Source organism: Schistocerca piceifrons, chromosome 1 (genome assembly GCF_021461385.2).
Source record: "Schistocerca piceifrons isolate TAMUIC-IGC-003096 chromosome 1, iqSchPice1.1, whole genome shotgun sequence".
NCBI classification, from domain to species: Eukaryota; Metazoa; Arthropoda; class Insecta; order Orthoptera; family Acrididae; genus Schistocerca; species Schistocerca piceifrons.
In genome coordinates, this window is record NC_060138.1 from 569,923,073 (window position 1) to 569,950,564 (window position 27,492).

General features: G+C 40.8%; 1 protein-coding gene across 1 annotated transcript in view; it reads right to left on the reverse strand.

Annotated features, from left to right (window-relative positions):
- Positions 1–27,492, reverse strand: part of LOC124803481 — a 95,171-nt gene that overhangs the window by 17,512 nt on the left and 50,167 nt on the right. Inside the window, exon 5 of the mRNA XM_047264676.1 lies at positions 11,754–11,795. Within this exon, the coding sequence (XP_047120632.1) occupies positions 11,754–11,795 (42 nt within the window). The remainder of the gene's footprint in view (positions 1–11,753; positions 11,796–27,492) is intronic.

The following is a 27,492-nucleotide window of genomic DNA, read 5'->3' on the forward strand; positions in this document are numbered from 1 at the left end:
CTGATAAGAACAACCCTATCTCTGAACTATTCACAGTAACACACTCTGTGTCCTACCTTCCTATTCATATCGAATCCTACTCCTGTTATACCATTTTCTGCTGCTATTGATATTACCCTATACTAATCTGACCAGAAATCCTTGTCTTCTTTCCATTTCATTTCACTGACCCCTACTATATCCGGATTGAGCCTTTGCATTTCCCTTTTCAAATTTTATAGTTTCCCTACCATGTTCAAGTTTCTGACATTCCACACCTCAACTCTTAGAACATTAACCTTCCGTTGATTATTCAATCTTTTTCTCATGGTAATCTTCCCCTTCGATGTCCCCTCCCAGAGATCCGGATGGTGGACTATTCAAGAATCTTTTACCAATGGAAAGTTCATTATGACACTTCTTCAACTACAAGCCACGTGTTCTGTGGATACACGTTACGTGTCTTGAATGCAGTGGTGTCCATTGCCTTCCGCATCCTCATACCGTTGATCATTGCCGAGTCAATCGCCTTCAGGTACAGTTTCCCACCCCTAGGACAAGAGAGTCCCCTGAACCTCTGTCCACTCCTCCGCTCTCTTTGACAAGGCCACTGGCAGAATGAGGGTGACTTCTATATGAAATAAAATTGTAATAGCTTCTGAACATTTTGTGTTACAATGTTCAAAGTGCACAGGTGGACACAGGCATAATGGGAATTAATATGTGCTGTATGCTTTGGATTAGCGACGAAGCCCACTTTTATTTGGATGGGTTCATCAGTAAGGAAAATTGACACATCTGGGGACTGAGAATCCACATTTCATGATCGAGAAGTCTCTTCACCCTCAACGGGTGACTGTGTGATTGCAATGCCCAGTCATGGAATAATCAGTGGGATATTCCTTGATGGTACGGCGACTACCAAATGGTACATGAAAGTTTTGGAAGATGATTTCATCCCCATTATCCAAAGTGACCCTGATTTAAAACATGACGTGGTTCATGCAAGATGGAGCTCGACTCCACCAAAGCAGGATTGTGTTTGATGTCCTGGAGGAGCACTCTGGGGACCTCATTCTGACTCTGGGTACCTGGAGGCCTCTGGCATGGGCCTCGATAGGCCACCACTTTCTCAGGATCTGGAAACATGCAACTCCTTTTTGCGGGGCTATGTTAAAGACAAGATGTACAGCAATAAACTCAAAACTGTTGCTGACAAAGTGACCCTCCATACTGTAAATCACAGATTTTGATGTGCTTCAAGTATGTTGTAGAGGCACTTGCCCTGAGTACCCGGCTATCCGGTTTTTCAGCGATGGGCCTTGGTTTTTGAGAAAATCAACTTTGAAGTTCATTGCACACTTTGTATGTCCATAACATTACAGATAGTCCAAGGAAGTCAGTGTAGCACAGCGGTAAATGTTCACGGCTACCGCGCTGGAGGTATCGTGTTCATATCCTGCTTGTGTATTTTTTTTCTTTTTTCCAAAATCAGCCACATTTTTCAATTTTGTTTCAAACAATATCAACAAACAGTGTTGTTGTTGTTGTTTTTGTTGTTGTTGTTGTCTTCAGTCCTCAGACTGGTTTGATGCATCTCTCCATGCTACTCGATCCTGTGCAAGCTTCATCTCCCAGTATCTACTGCAACCTACATCCTTTTGAATCTGCTTAGTGTATTCATCTCTTGGTCTCCCTCTACGATTTTTACCCTCCACGCTGCCCTCCAATACTAAATTGGTGATCCCTTGATGCCTCAGAACATGTCCTACCAGCCAATCCCTTCTTCTAGTCAAGTTGTGCCACAAACTTCTCTTCTCCCCAATTTTATTCAATACCTCCTCATTAGTTATGTGATCTACCCATCTAATCTTCAGCATTCTTCTGTAGCACCACATTTCAAAAGCTTCTATTCTCTTCCTGTCCAAACTATTTATCGTCCATGTTTCACTTCCATACATGGCTACACTCCATAAAAATACTTTCAGAAACGACTTCCTGACACTTAAATCTATACTCGATGTTAACAAATTTCTCTTCTTCAGAAACGCTTTCCTTGCCATTGCCAGTCTACATTTTATATCCTCTCTACTTCGACAGTCACCAGTTATTTTCCTCCCCAAATAGCAAAACTCCTTTACTACTTTAAGTGTCTCATTTCCTAATCTAATTCCCTCAGCATCACCAGGCATAATGGGAATTAACATGTGCTGTATGCTTTGGATTAGCGACGAAGCCCGTATGTGAAATATAGAGAGATATTCAGTTATTAATTATTTCAAATATTCATTCTGTTTGTGGTTTGCAGTTGGAGTTCCAAATGTTTGTACAACAGTCACTTCTTGTATTACCTGAAATCGATCTCCGCCCATTATCGTCCCCTCTCCCGTGAATACCGTTAGCTGTAACGGGAACCCCAGCTCCTAGTTGCGGCCAATGCGGAAGCGAGTTGCATTTCTTTACATTAGCATTTAACTACAGTGTCAGTTGCTCGCAAGGCTTCTCTAGTGCAATGTGTTAGAAAAAATCTGTGGAATGGAAGAACAAAGTGTTTCTGTAGTAGTGCAGCCAGAAGAAGATCCACATGTTGAAGAGTTGAACAAAGAATCAAAAGGAGAAATACAAATGCCATTAAATAAGCCGAAAATCTACTCCACGATTTGAATCTCTTAACGAATACACCACCTAGTGTGATCTCTACCAATTCCGTTGCAATTTGGTGATAAGATGTATATCACATCTCTTGGCCGATAGATAGATAATTATTGATAATGAATTGATAGATTTCAACGAAGAAGGTGAATAGGGAGAATATGATGCGGTAAGTTTTACTTTTTTATGAATATTTTCTCTTTCAGATGAACGTAAAAAAAAATAAAACTCTTCACTTTGCAGTGTATGGGGATAGAGGAAGATGGTGATTACGTTCCCGAAGAGTTTGCGCCAGAACCGACAGATTATGTGCCTCTGTCCTACAAGGAAAAAGCAGTCGCTCTTGCAGCAGCTCATCCTAAATGTAGCTTGAAAAGTACGCAATCTCATGGAGTTTCTCGATTGAAACATAAATTGATACTGTATCAATGGAAAGAGGATGTAAAACAAGGTGGAACTTGTCTCGATAAATGGAGAACCATTGATTGTGAGACTTATGAAAGGTTCGTCGAAGCGAGCCAACATTTGGAACAGGTAAATCATATTGACATGAAATATATAAACTTTGAGGTTCGCCGATGACATTGTAATTCTGTCAGAGACAGCAAAGGACTTGGAAGAGCAGTTGAATGGAATGGACAGTGTCTTGAAAGGAGGATATAAGATGAACATCAACAAAAGCAAAACAAAGATAATGGAATGTAGTAGAATTAAATCGGGTGATGTTGAGGGTATTAGATTATGAAATGAGACACTTAAAGTAGTAAAGGAGTTTTGCTATTTGGGGAGCAAAATAACTGATGATGGTCGAAGTAGAGAGGATATAAAATGTAGGCTGGCAATGGCAAGGAAAGCGTTTCTGAAGAAGTGAAATTTGTTAACATCGAGTATAGATTTAAGTGTCAGGAAGCTGTTTCTGAAAGTATTTGTATGGAGTGTAGCCATGTATGGAAGTGAAACATGGACGATAAATAGTTTGGACAGGAAGAGAATAGAAGCTTTCGAAATGTGGTGCTACAGAAGAATGCTGAAGATTAGATGGGTAGATCACATAACTAATGAGGAAGTGTTGAATAGGATTGGGGAGAAGAGAAGTTTGTGGCACAACTTGACCAGAAGAAGGGATCGGTTGGTAGGACATGTTCTGAGGCATCAAGGGATCACCAATTTAGTATTGGACGGCAGCGTGGAGGGTAAAAATCGTAGAGGGAGACCAAGAGATGAATACACTAAGCAGATTCAGAAGGATGTAGGTTGCAGTAGGTACTGGGAGATGAAAAAGCTTGCACAGGATAGAGTAGCATGGAGAGCTGCATCAAACCAGTCTCAGGACTGAAGACCACAACAACAACAAACAATATCATAAAAAAGAGAATGGCTTGTGAAAATAATTTTAAAAAAATTCTGATATCAGGTGACAACAAGAACTCTACAGCAGTGGGCGATGAACACTGCTCTTCCAAGTTTAGGTTGAACAGTTCAAGAAAAAACATAAAATTTGGCAAAGAAAAATTACAAAGTTCGTCAGCTCTAAAGAATTTGTGACAATAGATGAAGTTTTATTGTTAGTAGCTGCTGAACAATTCCACATACAAACAAGAATACTTATGGAGAATTTTGATCTAGACTTCGTAACCAACACTGATCAAACTGGCTGCCAGTATCAGGCAACATATAATTCATCACTTTCCAAAAAAGGAAAAAAACTGTTCTCCACTGAACAAAAGATTTAAACAAGACTACTCATTCTTATAAGGCCCAGTGTATCATAACAGCCCCAGGAAAGGTGATCCTGTATGTTTTTTATGTGTGCAAGAACCGTCCCGAAAATTTGGTCCTAAAGTTCAAAAATGAATAGATGAATTAATTGGGAAATACAGAAATGTAGTCGTGTCCTGTACCAAATTCGGGAAGTTCGCGAAACTGGTATACGAAGAATTTTTGCGTTCTGTAATTCTTCCGTAAGTGTTACAGAAAAATTTTTTGTACATTATCTATTCGTGGGGAGGGCAAACCAATTCAACTTTATACAATCATCTATTCACTGATAAAGGAAAGCAAACACCTGCACCCTAAAAGTGGTCACACCAAAGTGCACTCCTTATTGCCAGCCCTGCGATGTTTATTTTTACCGACAGGTGAAAATCTTCATGAAAATTATTCAGAATGCTCCCGACTTAATGAAAGACAATAGAGATCACTTCTAGCGAAGAGTCAATAAAATTACATTTACTAATCCAAAATCAATTCAGCACACCTAATTTTGAAAGCATGATTAGATACGCACGGTTCGCACCGAAATTAGCAGATGAAAGAGAAATCTTTTTGAACACAAAGGAATTGAGTTTCCCAGTATCGCTCATGAAGAAACAGAGAGCCTGCAAGACGGTTGCTTTCATAAAATGTACTTGGAGCTGCAAAAATTTGTGTTTCAGTTGTTTCTATTATAATTATCACCCACAATATTGTTCTGGCACGTCAAGCAATGTGGATGATGAAAAATGAGATTTTGTAATATTGTATGACAAAAAATTAATAACTAAATATATCTTTATAATTTCGCACACCTTACACTGCTTGATGATATTCTTTGAAATAAAATTAAAAAATTAGGTCGATTTTGGAAAAAAAAAAGAAAAAAAAAAGGGGGTACATGAGCAGGATTCGAACACGGTACCTCCAGCACGCGGTAGCCGTGAACCTTTACTGCTGCGCTACACTGCCTTGCTTGGAATATCTGTAATGTTGTGGGTATACAAAGTGCGCAATGAACTTCAAAATCGATTTTCACAAAAACCAAGGCCTGTCGCTAAAAAACCGCATAGCCGGGTACTCGGGGTAAGTGCCTCTACAACATATTTGAAGTGCATCAAAATCTGTGATTTACAGTATGGAGTGTCCCCTTGTGAGCTGAAAACAGCCATTCAGAAGGACATTGACAGCATCAATGTTCCGACACTTCTGCTGGCCATGCGGAATTTTGCTGTTCATCACTGCCACATCATTGCCAATGATGGCAGGCATATCGAACATGTCATAACCTAAATCCAAAAATCAGTAGTGACGTTTACATGTTGAATAAAGTGGGTGCACACCAAGTTTGTTACTAATTTATGTTTTTTTTTTTCCATTTAGTTCGATGATTGTCACCCTATAAGTTCTGCTATTTGGACAGCTAAATAAATGATGATGACCAAAGTGGAGCTGATATAAAATGCAGACTGAGAAAACGAAAAAAAGTATTTTTGAAAAAGAAACATCTGTAAACAATAAAAATAAATTTAAAGACTGAAGTGTTTTCTGAAGGCATTCGTCTCATGTACAGAAATTAAACAACGACAATAAACAGATTAGATAAGAAGTGAATGGAAGCTTTTGAAATGTGGCTACAGAAGAATGCTGAAGATTAGATGGATAGAATGAGCTACACAACTCTACTGGGGAAAAAACAAATTTATGACATTACTAAAAGAAGCGATCAGCTGATAGGACACAACAACAACAGCAACAGCAGCAGCAGCAGCTGCTGCTGCAGCAACAACGAACTACCCTTCAACGTGGCATAAGGTTTTCAATTACTGATAACTTAGCGGACCTTCATTGTAGAAGTTGAATTTTGCATCTTCCAGAAATTTTCCATCTCGCTGTTATTCTAGAAATGCCTGTTGTGCAATGTTTTCTTCGCACAAGGTAAGAGGAAGAAGTTACTGAGTGCCACATCAGGAGAATAGGGGGATGAGAGAAAATCTGACAGCCCAAAAAAGCAGCATGTGAGACTGTGCCCTGTGAAGAATGAGCTGGGGCATTGTCATGGAGCAAAAGCACTCTCTTGCGCAGCTTCCTGCAGCACTTTAGCTTGACATCCTATTGTAATCTGGGTAGCAGAATTTGATAGTATGCTACTGTGACAAGTTGTTTTTTATGAGCATAATCTGTTAGCACCCTACTGTGGTAACCACCAATAACACTAACGTAACTAACATTCTCACATAACATTGCCCGACATGGCTGATCTTCAGCTTTTTCAATGGTTGTGAATACACACATCACTTCCGTATTGCGGTGCACCATCTTTTGAGCAACAAGGCCTACACTTCTCTAGTGATTCTTAATTCTTCACAGAGATACAGTCTGCCATATTGTTCTTTGTCATTCAAACTTGTTTGACCATACTGAAAGCGTCTATAGCACCTAAATGCTATGTCATATGATTGTACATTGTTTCTGTACACTTCCACCATCTCAGTATAGGTCTGTACAACATGCAAATGCAGAAAATGAATTACTACACGATACTCCACTGCATCAGTACCTTGCAACTTTTAGTTTGGCACCTCTAGCAGAGAGCTATGGCATCAGGTGCCATGATTTCAATGTCTACCAGGCCTGTGAACATGTGCCTGCACACAAGCAAAAATTAATTACGCAATTACTTTTTTAGGTGGTAATTAAGCTTTATAACTGGCCCTTGGATAGGAGTTTGTTGAAAGGTATTTACTCTTGAAGATGATATGCTTCACAGTGATGTAAATTCCCACTTAGCTTAAAAATTGAAATATGATGATGTAGCAGAAGAAAAGCCATAATATAAAAATAGAAACACATCATATAAAATTTAGCCCTCCACTGCACTGCTTTGCATATATGTGTAAAGCAATGTTTCAACTCGCTTTTCACCATTGTTTTTGAAGTTTGCCACTGGAAATTGCCTTGCAGTTTGGCAATATTGCTTCATGGAAGTAACTGAAAAGAATCTGCCACTAAAATGCTCTAATGAGCTCATAATGTGACAAACTGTGTTGCTCCATCTAGCACACATTGTTCTCTGCTGGTAACTACAAGCAAGAACACATGAGTGTAAAAAAAATATGTAGTGCTTCTATAGCTTTAGAGAGCATACAGTGTTCAGTTCACCTTTTATTTCTGCTAATAAGTATGTAAGTACTACATGAATCAATTTTGTTTGTATATGTGCAATGGTGTGTAGTAATGCTCCTACAAACAAACACACACACACACACACACACACACACACACACACACACACACACACACACACACACAAACTGTTATGAATTAGTATTTTAGTCAGTCGCTTTCTTCTAGTTCCTCATGATAGTTTGATTGTTAGAATGGAGTCGCTCTCATATTTTTAAAATGGTTGACATGAAATGACAACTTATGAAGGATCCGTGGGCCTAGAATGTCCATGTGACAAGTGAAGATAACTTAGATTTGGACAATTTGTGTGGAAATCCTACAACAGTAAATGATGTGGAATCTGTAGATGGTGATAACAAGCATGAGACTCCTAGAGGGACTACACATAATTCAAATAACGTTTTGAAGGACAATGATAATGAACTTGTTGCTGATAAATCAGTACTACAAAATCCTGAAAACCATCCAAAGATACAAAAAAACTGACTTATTCAGAAAGAAAAGCAGTTCATTTCCTACTGAACCAGATTTCTGAGCATCTGGGAATGTTGAAATTCACCTCTTAAGTGAGATTCCAAGGAATCAGAACCATAAGATCTACTGACAGATATTATACCTCCTACACATATACCTATTCAAGCTAGAGACTCAGCATGTAGGAACAATTCAAAGGAATAGGATACCAAACTGCAAATTTTAAAATAAAGGAGAATGTGGATATTCTGAGGAATATATTACTACCACTGACAAAATAGATATTTCCTCCATTTTGTACAAAGATAATAGTATTGTCTATTTTCTGTCTATCTTTGTCAGCAAGCTGCCAAAATTGAAAGTGAAAAAGTTTGATAGAAACAAGAGTGATCACAATAGTACCAAGTCCTGCTGTTGTTTCCATTTATAAATCACATATGGGAAATACAGATTTATTACACAACAACTGCCAAACATAGTATTTACACTTGTTTCCCATCTGATTGATGTAATCATAATAAATGCATGGATTCTCTACAGATGGGTATGCACTGAAAAAAAACCAGCAGACATGCAAAGGAACCAGAAGTAATTTAGGAGTGAATTGGCTCAAACTCTAGACAGACTGGTATTGGAGCAAAAAAGTGAGGTAGACCAGCTAGCACAGGTCCAGTAGAGATCAACAGGATTAAATATATAGGATCATTTTTACTACAAAGAATATAAGATTAGATCCTTTTAATCACTGGCCAGTGTGGAATGAGAAGAGAAAAACATGCAAATGTCATAACTGCAAATGCTATACATTTTTCATCTGTGAGAAATGCAAAGTAAACTTATGTTTAAATGAAGTCCAAAACTACTTTCCCGCATAGCATAGCAGCTGAAGACAAGTGCCATCCATCCATGTTCAATACTACCATTAATTCTGTCACAACCCATTGTTCATTTGGTGTTTAAAGCTATGTTTTTATACTTAACAAATGCTTATTAATGTTGTAATTTTCACACAGTTTTAATATATGTAAAATGTAAAAAATATATATTTTCCACAATTAAGTATTTTTGCACAATTAAGACGGTATTATTTTTCAACATTTTTTCTGAGACCTTTGAACAATTTCAAGTAAAAAAAAATTATTTGGTGTTCTAAAAAAAGCGCAGAATGAAGGGTTAAATCAAGGTGTCTCCTCATAAATCTTACTCATATTCCCTCCAAATGGAAACACTGCAATGTACTGTATTTACAAGGTGACCCTGCTTATAAGATGACCCTCCTTTTTAAGAGGCTCCTTGTGAAAAATATGTTCTTTTAACATATTCTAACCAACCAAAATTACAAAATATTACTGACCTAAGGTATATGCGTAAAAAGTTCACAACAAACATATTCTAAACTTTGCCACTTATTGATTGTCTACATTTTGATAATACAAGAAAAAATAAACAAAAAGTACCTGTTTACACTAATTTTTATCTTCACTGCTTTTTTGTTTAGCCTGTCATCCCTGGTATCACTATTTTAAATAATCTTCATAATCCTAACAGAAGAGCGGTGAGTCTTATACCTACATTGTCACACACATTTGGCGTTTCTTCCGAATACATTAGGATTTCTGTGATTGTAGTTACTGTGGCACCTCAGAACACACTTATTTTCTGAATAAATAACAGCTTTCACTTCTATACTGATGTGAGAATGTTACAATGTGTCTTGTTTGCCAAACATATTGTCTGCACACTGCTCTCTCATTATCTGTGTAGAACTAGTAGCTAACACCCCCCCTTGTGTTTCCACCGTACCTCACTATGAACGTCAACAACACTGCTACACAAAACACCAAGTATGCCACTAGCTCCCATCTAGACTTTTGCCAACTACTGCAGGAAAATGTGCGATAGTGGATTGGTTGTTTTGGGGAAGGAGACCAGACAGCGATGTCATCGGTCTCATCGGATTAGGGAAGGACAGGGAAGGAAGTCAGCCGCACCTTTTGAAAGGAACCATCCCGGCATTTGCCTGGAGCGATTTAGGGAAATCACGGAAAACCTAAATCAGGATGGCCAGACGCGGGATTGAACCGTTGTCCTCCCGAATGCAAGTCCAGTGTGCGATTGTGGAATATTTGTCCCATTTTAAAGTCAGTTCAATTCTGTGTAAAAGCTGGATTCAGGCAAACTGCAGTTTAAATGTGTTGGACGTTCATAAAAAAAAAAAGCCAAAATATGCAATGTAGATTGTCTTGGATGCCAGCACAGCAAAATTTGCTACCTGCACAAAACCCTCCCTCACCACACTCATCATCATAGTTCTCACTTCTCAGCCAAGCTGGTGCCATTGTTCCCCCTCCAAACATTCTGTAGTGCTACAACTGAGCAACAATGAAACACGGATGGCAGTATCTTCTATGATGCAAGTAATATGCAACAATAGCTATTAGTATGTAAATAAAAGATCACAATCACTATTTAGGCCAATTCTCAAACTTTCACTCGTCCTTACGATTAGTAAAGTTTGTTGGTACCATCTCCACAATGCATCTTTCTACTCTAATTTGTCCTTGCGACAACAACTGCTGTCAGTTTAATGAGATTTTCGTTTGTTAGACATTTAGCTCTGGATTAATTTTCTTTCTCATTTCACATGAATGTCATCATCTTGTTCTAAAGCTGGGAACATATTTTCCTAGTATTCTAAGACATGAACAGTGACTGAGTATCTCATTGGCAACCCATTTGGTAAATCATTAGTTTCTCACAACCAAATGAAATACTAACTAGGGTTCAGAATCAAGTAATGGATTTTGAGGGAAACATTTTCATCTTTGAATGTTGCCTTTATGTATAAAGCAGCATAAATGTATGTATACAGTACCCTACAGATCTACGAGAATTTTTATTGCAAACCTGTTCAAATAAAACAAAAGTTCGTAAGTTGATAGAACTGAATGCTATTTGCTCCTGTATTTCACAAAACTGTCAATTTTTAAGCAAAGTGTTAGATTGTTGTAGTAGCTAGTTCATAGGTTCTTGACTATCCCTTGCACTAGTGCTGCAAATCAAATGTCTGTATTGAACACTTTGGCACATCGGGAAATCTCAAACCTATTCGAATGTAAGTACAATTTGCTAAGTGCTATCCTTTGGAATTCTTCAAAATAAATTTGTACGAAACCTCAATGACCAAAGCTTCATCTGTAAATGTAAGATGACCATATAATCATCCATTAAAAAATATAAAACCACTGGATTCAGCAGTAGCTATAGTTTAATCTGCAAGTCTAAGGTGACACTGTACTTTTCAAATTATGTATCTGGGAAAAATCTTTGCCTTACAGTCAGATAAATATGGTACATACCCAAGTCCCTTACGTACGCCTCCAATAGTCACATTACAGAACCATTCCTCACTGGTTTTCCTGTCACATGAATCAGCTCCACATATACCTCTATGATTTATAATAATTAAGATTATCAATTTTATTATTTGTAACAACAATACCAGTTAAATTCTCTGCTGTGAAACCCTATTTTTTATTTCATAAACTGATAGTTCTGGTTGGGCAACAGCACAAAATTGTACCAGAAAGAAGCACAAACTTGAGATTTTTTTTTTTTATAGTGCATAAGCTCTGTATATAGCCCTTTACATACTTTTTATAAGCAAATTAAATCTGGAAAATTCTAATCCAGATTCAAGTACTTACCATTCCACCTCTCAGCTTCTGATTGTAGTAGTTTAATCAGACCTACAAAGAAAAATAATTGGTGAAACATTGCAAATAGAATCACAGAACTGTTAATAAATTATCAAAAGACTGCTACTTTAGACACGAGGACAACTCCTTTATTCAGCTGCTTTTCCCATTATCTGCTGTCAAAGTATACCAACTGGTTTCATTTTCTCCACTTACTCCTCACAGGCATTATTTTCTTCACATCTGTAACATATATTAAATCTCTATTTCCTTTTGCTGTTTTTACCAACTTCTTTTTCTTCATGGGCAAATCATCAACTTCAGATGCTCAAGCATATATCTCAAGAGAAGTCTCCACCTGTTCCTGGTAGTGGGTTTTGATACGGGTGGGGGAAGAGAAGAGCATTGTCTGGTGGAGAGTGCAGGAACTAGATAGCATCAGGACAAGACTGCCAGGTGCAGTGCTGTGAGGCTGTAGGGGGGGGGGGGGTGAGGGGTGGAGGGAATATGGAGCAGAGGACGAGAAGAGCAGAGGAGGAGGAGGAGGAGGAGGAGGAGGAGGAGGACGAGAAGAGCAGAGGAGGAGGAGGAGGAGGAGGAGGACGAGAAGAGCAGAGGAGGAGGAGGAGGAGGACGAGAAGAGCAGAGGAGGAGGAGGAGGAGGAGGAGGAGGAGGAGGAGGAGGAGGAGGACGAGAAGAGCAGAGGAGGAGGAGGAGGAGGAGGAGGACGAGAAGAGCAGAGGAGGAGGAGGAGGACGAGAAGAGCAGAGGAGGAGGAGGAGGAGGAGGAGGAGGAGGAGGAGGAGGACGAGAAGAGCAGAGGAGGAGGAGGAGGAGGAGGAGGAGGAGGACGAGAAGAGCAGAGGAGGAGGAGGAGGAGGAGGAGGAGGAGGAGGAGGAGGACGAGAAGAGCAGAGGAGGAGGAGGAGGAGGAGGAGGAGGAGGACGAGAAGAGCAGAGGAGGAGGAGGAGGAGGAGGAGGAGGAGGACGAGAAGAGCAGAGGAGGAGGAGGAGGAGGAGGAGGAGGAGGAGGAGGACGAGAAGAGCAGAGGAGGAGGAGGAGGAGGAGGAGGAGGAGGAGGAGGAGGAGGACGAGAAGAGCAGAGGAGGAGGAGGAGGAGGAGGAGGACGAGAAGAGCAGAGGAGGAGGAGGAGGAGGAGGAGGACGAGAAGAGCAGAGGAGGAGGAGGAGGACGAGAAGAGCAGAGGAGGAGGAGGAGGAGGAGGAGGACGAGAAGAGCAGAGGAGGAGGAGGAGGAGGAGGAGGAGGAGGACGAGAAGAGCAGAGGAGGAGGAGGAGGAGGAGGAGGACGAGAAGAGCAGAGGAGGACGAGAAGAGCAGAGGAGGAGGAGGAGGAGGAGGACGAGAAGAGCAGAGGAGGAGGAGGAGGAGGACGAGAAGAGCAGAGGAGGACGAGGAGGAGGAGGACGAGAAGAGCAGAGGAGGACGAGGAGGAGGAGGACGAGAAGAGCAGAGGAGGACGAGGAGGAGGAGGACGAGAAGAGCAGAGGAGGAGGAGGAGGAGGAGGACGAGGAGGAGGAGGAGGAGGAGGACGAGGAGGAGGAGGACGAGAAGAGCAGAGGAGGAGGAGGACGAGGAGGAGGAGGACGAGAAGAGCAGAGGAGGAGGAGGACGAGAAGAGCAGAGGAGGAGGAGGAGGAGGAGGAGGAGGAGGAGGAGGAGGAGGAGGAGGACGAGAAGAGCAGAGGAGGAGGAGGAGGAGGACGAGAAGAGCAGAGGAGGAGGAGGACGAGAAGAGCAGAGGAGGAGGAGGAGGAGGAGGAGAAGAGCAGAGGAGGAGGAGGAGGAGAGCAGAGGAGGAGGAGGACGAGAAGAGCAGAGGAGGAGGAGGACGAGAAGAGCAGAGGAGGAGGAGGACGAGAAGAGCAGAGGAGGAGGAGGAGAGCAGAGGAGGAGGAGGAGAGCAGAGGAGGAGGAGGAGAGCAGAGGAGGAGGAGGAGAGCAGAGGAGGAGGAGAAGAGCAGAGGAGGAGGAGAAGAGCAGATGAGGAGGAGAAGAGCAGAGGAGGAGGAGAAGAGCAGAGGAGGAGGAGAAGAGCAGAGAAGGGGAAAAATGGTGGGTGCATTAGCAGAGAGCGGTGCACAATGAGATGACAGGACAGAGGGGTAGAAACTATTGGGTGGAGGGTGTGGGAACAGTACATTAGCTTAGGTTGATGCCAGGATAATTTCAGGAGCAGAGAATGTGTTGCAAGGTTAACTCCCATGTGTAGTTCAGAGAAGCTGATGGTGTTTGTGGTGGTGGTGGTGGTGATGGTGGTGGTGGTCCAGATGGCCCACAGCTGTGAAGCAGCCATTGAAATCGAGCATGTTATGCCACAGGATGGTCCACTTTGCTCTTGCTTACAGTTTGGCAATGGCCATTCATCCTGGTGGTCAGCCTGTTGGAAGTCATGCCAATATAAAAAGCTGTGTAATGATTGCATTAGAGCTGACATATGACACGGCTGCTTTCACAGGTGGCCTGGCCTCTTGTGGCACAGGATAAGCCTGTGACAGGACTGGAATAGGAAGTGCTGGGTTGGTTGGTGGGTGGGTGGACCAGGAAGGTCTTGCACTTGGATCTCCTGCAGGGATGTGATTCTGGTGACAAGGGGTTGGGGCTGGGAGTGGTGTAGGGATGGACTAGGGTGTTGAGGTTAGGCGGGCGATGGAACACGACTAAAAGGAGGGCAGGGACAGGCCTTGGATATGCTGTCCCTCACGGCAGGGCACAATGATAGATAACAGGTCAACAAAAAAATTTTTTTTTGAATTTTTTTTTACTTTGATAGCTGATCTTTATAGATTTTTATGAGCTGAATCCAAACTAGCCTTAGTTTTTTTGTATCATCCATAGTTTTCGAGCAATGTGCTTTTTATTATAAAGTCATGCAGTAAATGGGGAAATTAATGAAACACTTTGTTACAATATAAGCATGGTTTGTATTTACAGTAAGCTACATAAAACAATGATTTATGTTAATAAAGGTTTCACTTGTCAGCTGGAATTGGTTTGTATTTTCTTTCTCTTTTCTCTTTGTAGCTTCTTGTGTAGCTTTTTCTACGATTAGTCACTTGCTGAACTTGGTGAAGTGACCAACAGTAGTCCCCCATCAAATTGGTGTTCCAGCGGCCTTGGTAGCATTTTTCCACCACTAGTTTTGGATGGATCAACAAACAGCCTTCAGACTTCCTATCTGTATTAATACCAAACTCATTCATCAGACCAGGAATGTCTGAGCAGTACACTAAAACCACCTTCTTGTTGAAAAAACTTGGAAAATTGCTGCTCTCTCTTTCAATACGTGTATGTGCTGGTTTCAACTGCCAACAAGTTCTTTTCTTTTAATCTAGCGCCAAGCAATTCAGCTTTTTCTTTCGTTAAGCCCAGATCCCTAACCAAATCGTTAAGCTCAGTCTGAGTAAACAATTTGGGCTCTAGAGTTTCTGTGTTACAATGCAATTCATCATCATCATCTGGTTCATCTAAATCAGATTTTACATCAGAAAATGCTTCTGTTGGAACAAAATTTAAATCATCTGGTGGTTCAGGAACCGGCAAATTTACACCATGCTCTACTGGTTGGATGGCGGTCGGAGGGTTAGCGTAGCTTATCACCTTCTTGTTTTTCGAATTATGACCAGTAATATCAACACTGCAAAAGTAGCAATCATCAGAATTATTTCTTGGCTCCCCTCCATATCAAAGAAACAGCAATGGTTTTTTTCTCCCTTTTGTACCAGTTCTCAGATCTTCAACACACACATAACATACCTCATGCGGCACCCAAGATTTATCTTGATCACCAAGTTTAGATCCAAAGTATGATAGATAAACTTTTTTGGTGAAGTCTGTAATGTTTCTTTGGTGTTTTGTAATCACAAATTCACCACAAATATAAGAAAAGCTGTCAGCAGAGTTTTTAAAAGCACAATTAGACATTGTACAGCAAGCAAGATGGCGTCGCGTGTAGATGTGGTTGTAAATTGTTCTGTAGAAATCGGAAATACATTTAATCTCTCTTGTTGCAACAAAAGTGTTGACATAGGTATCAGATTGTGTGCAGTAACACATGCATGGGCTCACATTTCGTGTTTGGCGAGCGTAGGCACGATAAATGAAGCCTGTGACTGTGGCATGGAAACGTGACCTTCAAAAAACTGCATCTCTTGGATGCCGATGCATTTCAACAGGAATTCACTGTAGCAAAACGATTTGTTCGCAATTTGGAGATAGTCATAAAATCTCTCACAGTGAAAATATCTAGTGATGGTACCAGGAGTGAAAATAAGAAGTGTTGCATTGTGCCGAAAATACCTTCACACGTGAAACACTACCAGCAAGTGTTTACAACAGCTGTGTCTACCAAAAACAGCTCTGAAGTGATTTCAGATGACAAATGTACCTGTACAATAATTCAAACATTGCAAAAACCAAGTTATTCTTTAGATACTGTGAATATTCCCATGAAAGTGCTGCAAGTACAAAGAAATTACACAAAATTGAATAACAAGGTTAGTACGTTTCGCCGTGGCAACATGAAGTGTCGTGACATAAGTTATAAAGACAGAAAATTGCTAGTTTTAGCTGATAGCCATGGTTGAAATATTTCAAAGACACTTAGTGAAATGAACATTAACATAATATCTTTCGTAAAACCAGGTGCACCTATGTATGAAGTAATAGCCGACTGCAGTAAACTATCGGAGACACTCACAAAAAATGTTGTTGTCTTAATAGGAGGTTCTAATGATGTGTACCATAATAATGCTAGACAGGCTTTCAGAGAAACAGAGAAAACCCTAACCAATTTACAAAATGTAAAGATGAGCCTCTCGACATACCAACAAGATATGACTTAATTCCTACATCATGTGTAAACACAGAAATCGAAAACACCAATAAGAAACTACAGAAAATTGCTAAAGCATTTCCTAAGGCATCTTTTCTCGAATGTCATTCCCATGAAAGGGATCATTATACTAGGCATGGCACGCACTTAAACAACAAGGGAGAGTTATTTATGTGTCGTCAAATTAGTAACATAACTAAGGGAAACAAGCCACAAACCGCCCTAGAAATGGGAATACAAGGACATCCAGGTGCTGAAAATGTAAAGAAGAAAAATAACTTGTCAGTTGGTGTACAAATCGAAACAAAAGGTCCATCTGAAACACTCTCCTATGCTGAAGTTGTGAACTCACCTAGAAGATTAAAGTCATCTGAAGAAGAAAAAGATGTGACATCTACAGGAAAAACAGAAATTCCACATGCAACAAATGGGAAGAAATCTTCAGCAAGCAATCCAAATAAAAGGTTGTTGGGCAGAAGAAATGCTGAGCCTCCTTCACATTTCAATGATTTTTTTGTGTGTGAGCCTGAAGAAAAGGAAGGGACAACAGTAGGTAGTGTCAAGTGTCTCCTCCCTGACTCCAGTGGATTCTCAGTCAGGTAACATCATCACTATTGGAATAAAAAAGCAAGAGGAAGGCATCTCTTTCTTCCATCAAAATATAATAGGCCTCTTAAACAAAAGATATAAACTTCTTATTAACATTAATGAAAAGGATTGTATAAATAATGCTCAGATTTTGCACTTAACTGAGCACCATGTTACTGATAAATGTGCCTTGCCATCTACAGTAAGTTATAGTTTAGTAATATATACTGTAGGGAAAGTAAAGACAAAGGTGGAGAAGAAATTTATGTTAAGGATAGTGTAGCAGGCAAAGCTATACATATTAGGAAATATTGTGTGGAACGACAATTTGAGGCACGTGCAACAGAAATAATAATTACATTCTACGTAATAATATTGTTGGCTGTCTACAGGGCACCTTTAGATGACATAAAAACTTTTCTACATATAATGGAACTCCTGCTGTAAGGGTTACCTGTAAAATCAAAGGATATTGTAGTTTTAGGTGATTTCAATATAAAGTTTATGACATAAAATAAGTAATAAACTTCCCAACAAGAAGTACATCCGAGTCCCAAACTATGAGAGATAACATTTTTTTAGATGTAAGTAGACATCAGAATTATACTGTCAGGCAGGTTATAAGTGGGCTATCATATCATGATGGACAAATTCTCACTCTTTATTATGTTAATCTGTTCAAAAAACAATTTCCTCAATGGAAATTCATAAGAGTAATGAACAAAGAGGCAAAAGAAACTTTCAACCACAGATTGCAGCAAATGGATTGGTGTTTAGTATGTAGCCTTGATAATGTTGATACTAAATTTAACTGTTTTATAAATGAATTCTGTGTTCTTTTTGAAGAAATATTTCCAAAGAAATGGGTTAGAAACAGTGCTTCAAATTCTGTACGTAGATGTTGGATTACAAAAGGTATAAAACAGTCATGTAAAACCAAAAGGGAAACTTATGCTGCAATAAGATTATCTTAAGATGTAGAAAAATGGGAGCACTATAGATTATACTGTAAAATTTTGAAGAAACTAATACAGAAATCAAAAGCCCTTTATTATGAGAAGAAAATAGATAATTCTACTAATAAAATAAAAACAATTTGGAGCACTGCAAAAAAAGAAACAGGAAGGGATATAACAAGCAAAGAAGATGTAAACAAAATCAGATATGAAGGTACCCTAATAGATAACCCCAAAAGTGTGGCTGAGATTTTTAATAAACACATCCTGTCAGCAACTCAACAGATTGGTTCCAAGCCCAATGTTGATGAAGTCCTATCTGTTTGTCAAGGTGTACACGCAAACACAATTTCAGAAATGCACCTAAATCCTGTCACTGTAGATGAAATTCAAAAAATCATCATGTCTCTAAAAAGTAAGAACTCTGCAGAGATTGATAATATTTCTAGTAATTTATTGAAATATTCTTGTGTGTGGATAAGGGACATTCTCTGTCATATTTTCAATGCTTCCCTTCAGAAAGGTGTTGTTCTGAGTACACTTAAGAATGCCATTGTGAAGCCCCTGTGCAAAAAGGGTGATAAAACTGAACTATCAACCTCTCTCCTTGCTGACAGCTTTCTCTAAAATTCTAGAGAAGCTAACACGTGGAAGAATTACTGATCATCTCATGAAGAATGGAACTCTCAGAAAGAGCCAATTTGGCTTTCAAAAGGGCCGTTCAACAGAAGACTCAATCTATGAACTTGCAAATGAAGCCCTAGAAACCCTCAATGAAAAAATGCTAGCACTTGGTGTCTTCTGTGATTTGTCTAAAGAGTTTGACTGTGTTGATCACCAGATTCTCTTGCAAAAAGCAAAATTAGTAGGAATAAGTGGTGTTGCTGGCAATTGGCTACAGTCGTATCTCCAAGACAGAAAACAGGAAGTTGTCTTGAATAGCTCAGGTGGAGTATGTGGTGCTTCCTCACATTCTGAATGGAGTTCCATTACATGTGGAGTGCCTCAGGGCTCAATTCTTGGGCCTATTATTCCTGATTTTTATAAATGTTCTACCATCATGTACAAGTCTGCCGAGTAAATTTACATTATTTGCTGATGATACTACAATTTTTATGAGCAGTAGAACAGATAGTAATCTTGAGGAATCCATTAATCACATACTCTCAATTGTGGTTAATTGGTTCAAGGTGAATGGTCTCTCTTTAAATTCCAGTAAGACCAGCTTTATTCAGTTCTGTACAAAAACAGAAAATGAGAGAGAGATAAGTGTGACAGGTGGTAATCAGCCAATAGGAAGAATGGAAACAACAAAATTTCTTCGAGTGCACATGGACAAGAAAATGAACTGGTCTTCACATAATACAGTTCTCTGTAAAAGGCTTAGCTCTGCTACGTATCCTTTACGGGTTGTCACTAGATGTGTTGAACCTCACACTGCAAAAGTGACTTACTATGGCTATTTTCACTCACTCGAATACGGCATTATTTTTTGGGGCAACCAGCCATTAGCAAGGAAAGTGTTCAATGCTCAGAAGCAAGCTTTAAGAGTTATATGTGGATTGCACCCACGAGACTCATGTAGAAATAGCTTTCGAAAACTTAAAATATACAAAACCACATGCCAACATATTTTTTCTCTAATGTGTTTTGGCTGTAAAAATATAGAGATATTTCAATCAAACAGTAATTATCATGAGCATAGCACAAGGAGGATGAATGACACACACAGTGAACATAGAAATTTTAGCTTGGCGCAAAAGGGCGTCCCCTACACTGGAACAAAACTCTTCAATGCTCTTCCTCCTGAAATAAAGACCGAGATTCATAACAAGAGTAAGTTTAAGAAAGCACTAAAAATATTTCTGCCCCTTTTTACAGTCTTGAAGAACTTTTAAATAAATAAATTGTAAAATTATATAATATAATTTGACATAACGCCACTAAGAATGTTATTTAACTTGAGTTCTGTATCTGTGTGTGCTCTGTATATGTTTTTCCATAGTGCTTTAACGATTCTAAGAAAATATGTATCGTCTTTTTTCTGTATTGCTGCTCAAAGAATTTACTGTATAAATTTTTTTATAATTATATACTCAAATGTCTGTATATGCTGTAAGATTATCACACTGTATGTGTAAAAACTGACTCGTTCCACGTTCTTGTGAACCCAACACAGTTGGACCTATGGAACATGAAATAAAATCAATCAATCAAACAAAACAAACAAACAAACAAACAAGTACAGGAAAGAGGAAAGTGAGGTTAGGTTGACAATAAACAAAACACCATCTGTTAACACAAAAATAGAATCGACCTTTTCTGCCAGCAAATGTTTTTCAGCAGCGCTACCAACGTCATCTACATTCATTCCAACTCCTTTTTAAATTATTTAAACTATATAAAAGCTGTTAAATTCTTTTAAAAAGTGCTTAATTTAATAAATTTAACTGTAAAATATGAAGAAATGGTGGGTGATACAGTTTTTAAAGTATCATATTTGGATTTCCCACCCTAAAAAATGTAAGAGTAAGGTATTTTCAGCAAAAAAGTTTTTGCATCGTTGGCCTGTGTAATCAAAGCAATGACAAAGGCCTGGCCCAATCCATGGTGGTATGGGTGATGCAGTGGGCAGTCTTTTGTAACTGTTTCTTGGGCGTAGTGGGAAAGTTGGGGGTGTGTGTGAAGACATGGGGAATTTGTTTGCAGACTAGGTTTAGGGTTAGTGCCTGTCTGTGAAGGCTTTGTGAAACCTTCAGCATTCTGTACAATTATGTTCTTGTCACTGCAGATATGCTATCCCCGTTTGGTCAGTGTGGATGGGAGGGATTCCTTGGTATGGAAGAAATGGCACTTGTCAAAATGCAGTTATGTTGGTGGGTTTAATGTAGACAGAGGTGTGGATGGAGCCAGCAGAAAGGAAGTGGTCAATGCCCAAGAAGGCGGCACAGTGGGTTGAGGACCAGGTGAGAGGATGGGAGAGGTGGTGTTGAGGTTGTGCAGGAATGAGGACAGAGTGTCATGACCCTCAACCCAGATCACGAAGATATCATCAACACCTAACCAGACTGGGGGTGTGGGAAGCTAGGAAGGTTTCCACTAAATGGTCCATGAACAGGTTGGATTAGGTGGGTGCCATAGATTTGTTTGTATACCTTTCTTTCAAAGCAGAAGTAGTTGTGTGTTAGGATAAAATTATCAACGTGTATGGGGAATGACGTACTGGGTTTGGAGTCTGAAGGACGTTGGAAGGGATAGTGTCCAATTGTAGCATGGGCATGAGCTATTTTGATGTATAGGGACGTGGTGTCAACAGCAACAAGCAGGGATCCGGGAGGTAAAGGTATGAGGATGATGGACAGTCGGTGAAGGGAATGGTCGTTATCTTTGACATGGAAGCTAGATTTCAGGCAACTGGTGGAAGGTGTTGGTCAGTCACAGCCGAAATTCTTTCGGCATGGGCACAATAACCAGCTACAATGGGACATCCGGGATTGTTGAGTATGTGGATTATAGGAGGCATGTAGAAGGGAAAGTATGCTGGGTGACATAGGAGTGAGGAGGTAAATGGATACAGGGGAAAGGTTCTGGGATTGGTGGTTATGTTGGACTTCTGCGATGGAACCACTCTGGCAGCGTTTGTAGGTGGAAGAGTCAGACAAATGGCAGTGGCCTTCCACCAGGAAATCACCGATTCACTTCTGCCTCACTCCAGATTGCTGCTTTAGAGTTCAATACAACAGATGTATTCTGGCTGCAGTGGTCAGGGATGGCAGCCGTGTGTGTGTGTGTGTGTGTGTGTGTGTGTGTGTGTATACAGGGTGTTCCAAAAAGAATGACCCAATTTTAACTTGTAATAATATTGAGACAAATGTCACTAGGTAACTGAAAAAGTGCTAGATGTAATCGGCATGGTCTAGAGTTCCTGGCCAGCCACTCGTTCCTGAACAAACAGTGGAACAAATCCGACAAGCATTTGAGTGGAGCCCCCCCCCCCCAAGTCTACGCATCGTGACTGACAATTTCACCTAAAAGCAAGCTGGGGCACCACCGCACTGGCACAACAACAAGCACAGTTTTCTCAATGTCAATGTGCCTCAATGTTGCATAGGGTGTACAGAACCGTGAGACCAGGTTTTACACTCTTGGCCTCTTAGGTCCCCTGACTTAAGAACATCTGATTTCTTCACTACACAAAGGAAAAAACTAATCAGGTAGCAGAGTACTTGTGGAGTGCACATTGGGGTGTTTTAGCCTAGGGGATAGTTTTCTGTCCTCTTGACCGATGCACATGAGTCGAAATTCTGAGAGTGAAATCAGATCATATACAATGTAAACACACTTCAAATGTCAAAATTTTTATAATAAATTGCCAAAGAATCTATATCAAAGCTCCTGAATTTACCACACTCCAAAATATTTTACAAGGCATGAAGGTATGTTGAAAAGAAAGGTTGGATGCCATAGGATAGGGAGTGTTCATGGCAATCATCCAAAATATTGGCTCTATCGAGATCAAAACTGAATCTGACTGTGAAGTTATCTGGACACAAGTAACGGGCCTAGGTGAACTCAAGTTAATCATCAGATGTTTTTACCAGCCGATGCTTACAAATCAACCTGACCTTATTGACAATGTCATTACAGAGAGAGGGAGTTTTAAAAAGTACCCATCAGCACTGGCCCCTTACTTAGCTTGCATTCATTGTAAATCTCTAGCCCATCACAAAGTCCCAAGGTACAGGTGATACCTGTATACAAGACAGGCAAAAGGATGGACCACAAAATTACAGACTAATATCCTTAACGTCAGTTTGCTGCAGAATTCTTGAAGATATTCTAAGTTCAAATATAAAGAAAAATCCTTGGGACAGAAAAGTTCTGTCCACAAATCAGCGAGGATTTACAAGGCATTGCTCATGCACAACTCAGCTTGCCTTTTACTCACACAACATCCTGTGAACCATGGATGAAGTGAAACAGGCAGATTACATATTGTTAGATTTCCAGTAAGAATTTCACCACATTGCATTACACACTGTTGAAGATCTGAGCATATGGAGCACGTTCAGTGATACGTGAGCGGTTTGAAGACTCCTTAAGTAATAGACTCCAATACGTCATCTTGAATGGCGAGTGTTTATCCGACACAAGGGTCTAGTCAGGGGTGCCCTAAGAAAGTGTGATATGACTGCCCTTGTTCTCTATACACATAAATGATCTGATGAGCAGGATGGGCAGCATCAAGTGACTGTCGATGACACTGTAGTGTGTGGTAAAGTGTCATCACTGAGTGACTACAGGGGATACAAGATGACTTAGAATTTCTACTTTGTGTGATGAGTGGCAGCTTGCTCTATATGGACAAGAATGTGAGCTAGTGCATGTCAGTAGGAAAAGCAATTCTTTTCAAATTTGAATATAGTGTTTGTAGTGTGTTGCTTAACTCAATCATCACATCAGTTAAATATCTAGGTGCAATGTGCAAAGCGATACTAAATGGAGCGAGCATGTAAGAACAGTAGTAGGGAGGCAAATAATCAACTTTGTGTTATTGGAATTATTTTAGGGAAGTGTATCTCATCTACAAAGATCATATATAGAACACTACTGTGGCCCTTCCTCGAGTACTGTTCCAAGTGCCTTGGATTCCCATCAGGTCACGTTAAAGGAGGTCAACAAAGCAATTCAGACGTGTGCAGCTACATTTCTTACCTGCAGGTTTAATCAACAAGTGAGTATTATGGAAATGCTTTGTCAATGCAGATGGGAATGTGATGGAAGGAAAATGATATTCTTTGTGCAAAACACTGAGAAAACTTGGAAATTGCACAAAAATTTCCCTGCTGCCAACATATGTGTTGAAAAGAGAAGAGCAATTGGGACTAATACGGAGCCATACTGACAATCGTTTACACTATTTATGAGAGGAACAGAAAAGGGAATGACTATAGCCCAATTAAAATTACTTGATAGTTGACGCTTCGCGCATTGGAACTGGTCTCCCCCAATCAGGACACTTAACATCACATTTAAACCATTTGTCATTACCAAACTGCCAAAACTGGTCAGTTCACTTCCGATTCCTTGTCTGGCTTTCTTGATCTGTTTGGATCCCAAAACCTTGGTCTGGCCCTTCTATTTTGTATTTCATCACATGCAATACCCACACCAGCACTAACCAAACAGTACTAGATCCTTTCACACAAGATGCGACTCACTGTCACATATACTGTTACTATAATCATGGAGATTGGCTTACATTAGATAAACTTCCTATGACATTGCATGAAGTCTAAATTTGAAGGCCGTAATTCATCACTGCAACTGGGTCACCAGAGTCTAAATGTAACAACACGCAGTAATTTAGTGGCATAGTGCACTGGTTAGCATTTAAACACGACGTGCAGTAGAACATGGGTTTGAATCTTGTCAAATGCTGTGATTTTTTTTATTTCTAAATCTAATAACAAAAATTTGATTATTATTTTTAGTCAAGTAACTGGTCAAAATGCAATTTTTTGTTTCTAATACGTCATTGTGTCATTTTCATCATCGTAGATTTATTATTTGCTTTCATTTTTCTTCCCATCATTCTTTTTTCAATTGGAATGTGCCTTTGTCTCCTATAATCTACAACCAAGTGCCAACCAGTACTGTTCATAGGTTGGTAATGCAACAGCTCATGTAGCCAGTGTGAAGATAGTTTCAGGTAACCAATGACAGTGGGAAATTACAGTTTGCTTTAGTACTGAAACTGAAAATTTTCTGTCTTGATATTCAGACAAATTTTTATGGCTTGATTTTGATTGTACAGGTTGGCTTTCATTGCCATAAACAAAGCAATTGTGATTTTTAGTTCTGCTGCAAATTGTGACTGCTGTTTTCTTGGACATACTGCACACCATAAGGTTGTTGGTAGGGTGAGGGACGAATTTAAATTCAGGGCAACAAAACATGTCGTCTGCCATTGTTCTGCCATTGGTCACTTAAATCAGCTGTCCACAGAGCACCTCACATTTCCGTCACACCTTACGCTCCATGTTAAACAGTAACAGCATTTCTGAAGTGACCCACCTTCTTTGTGTGCAGAGTATGCGTATGCGCATGTAGAATATAAGGGGAAAAAGGGAGAGGGGGGAGTGAATGTCACATTAAATAAGTTAATCACTGCTGTGAGGAACACTTACAATACATGGACTGAACTGTAAGTGCTTATAATAATAAATATGCCAATATACATACATCTGATTTGGTTGGTTTGTGGGATTAAAGGGACCAGACTGCTAGGGTCATCGGTCCCTTTTTCCAAATACTAAGAACACCCACAGAGAATAAAAACGATTAACAGAATAGATCAGACAATACAGAACAAGAGAAACTTAGACAAAGACAAGACAAAACGAACTAAAATCACACAGAATGTGACGGTGGTTGGCCGACCATAGAATTAAAAAAGGAAAAGCCAACCACTTAGAAACACATTAAAAAATCAGTTTAAAATCGTAGGCCAAAGGCCAGAATCAACACAAAACAATAAAATAAAACAGAAACACTCAGATTAAATGATAAAAACCCCCTGCCCGAATAAAACGTAAAACTAAATCAGCCATAGCAGAGTCATCTGTTAAAAGGGCAGGGAGCGTGTCAGGCAGTGCAAACGACTGCCTGAGCACAGCTAAAAGTGGACAGTCCAATAAAATGTGGACCACTGTCAAAACGGAGCCGCAGCGGCAAAAGGTGGGCCCTCACGTCGCAATAGGTGGCCGTGGGTCATCCGTGTGTGCCCAATGCGCAGTCGGCATAGGACGACAAACTCCTTGCGAGAGACGCGCAAGGAGGAGTGCCACACAGTCGTTCGTCATCTCCTTGACAGCACGGAGTTTGTTACGGGTGGTCAGACCGCACCAATCAGCGTCCCAGAGCGAGATAACTTTACGGCGTAAGACCTCCCTCGAATCAGTCTCCGGAAGGCCAATGTCTAGAGTGGGTTCACTGGTGGCCTGTTTGGCCAGGCGGTCAACACTTTCATTGCCCGGGATACCGACATGACCGGGGGTCCACACAAAGACCACAGAGCAGTCGCAACGGGCAAGAGTATGCAGGGACTCATGGATAGCCATCACCAGACGAGAACGAGGGAAACACTGGTCGAGAGCTCGTAAACCGCTCAGGGAATCACTACAGATAACGAAGGACTCACCTGAGCAGGAGCGGATATACTCTAGGGCACGAAAGATGGCAACAAGCTCAGCAGTGTAAACGCTGCAGCCATCCTGCAAGGAACGTTGTTCGGAACGGTCCCCTAGAGTTAACGCATCCCCGACATGACCAGCAACCATCGAACTGTCAGTGTAAACAATGCCAGAGCCCTGATACGTGGCCAGGATGGAATAAAAGTGGCGGCAGAAGGCCTCTGGAGGGACTGAGTCCTTCGGGTCCTGTGCCAAGTCGAGCCGAAGGCAAGGGCGAGGAACACACCATGGGGGCGTACGCAAAGTGGCCCGGAAAGGAGGTGGAACAGTGAAAACCCTAAGCCTGGAGAGAAGCTCTTTGATGCGGACCGCGATCGTACAACCTGACCGGGGCCGACGTTCTGGCAGATGGACGACCGATTGCGGGAACAGGAGACGATAGTTTGGATGCCCGGGCAAGCTAAAAACATGGGCAGCATAAGCGGCCAGCAAACGTTGGCGCCGTAACCGCAGGGGAGGGACACCTGCCTCCACTAGTACGCTGTCCACAGGGCTGGTGTGGAAGGCACCAGTGGCAAGTCGTATCCCGCTGTGTAGTATTGGGTTCAGTACCCGCAACGCAGATGGGGAAGCGGAGCCATAAGCCAGGCTCCCATAATCCAGACGGGACTGGATTAACGCCTGGTAGAGCCGTAACAAGGTAGATCGGTCGGTGCCCCAGCTGGTGTGGCTCAAGCATCACAGAGCATTGAGATGCCGCCAACACGCCTGTTTAAGCTGCCGAATATGAGGCAGCCAAGTCAACCGGGCATCAAAAAGTAGACCCAAAAACCTGTAGTCTCCACCACAGCAAAAAGTTCGCCGTCAAGATAAAGCCGCGGTGCAGGATGCACCGTTCAGCACCGGCAGAAATGCATAACACGGGTCTTGGCAGCCGAAAACTGAAAACCACGCACTACAGCCCAAGACTACGCCTTGCAGATTGCGCCCTGTAGCTGACGTTCAGCAGCTGCAATGCCAATAGAGCTATAGTAAAGGCAGAAGTCGTCAGCATACAGGGAAGCGGAGACAGAATTTCCCACGGCTACGGCGAGCCCGTTAATGGCTATTAAAAACAGGCAGACACTTAAAACAGAACCCTGTGGCACAC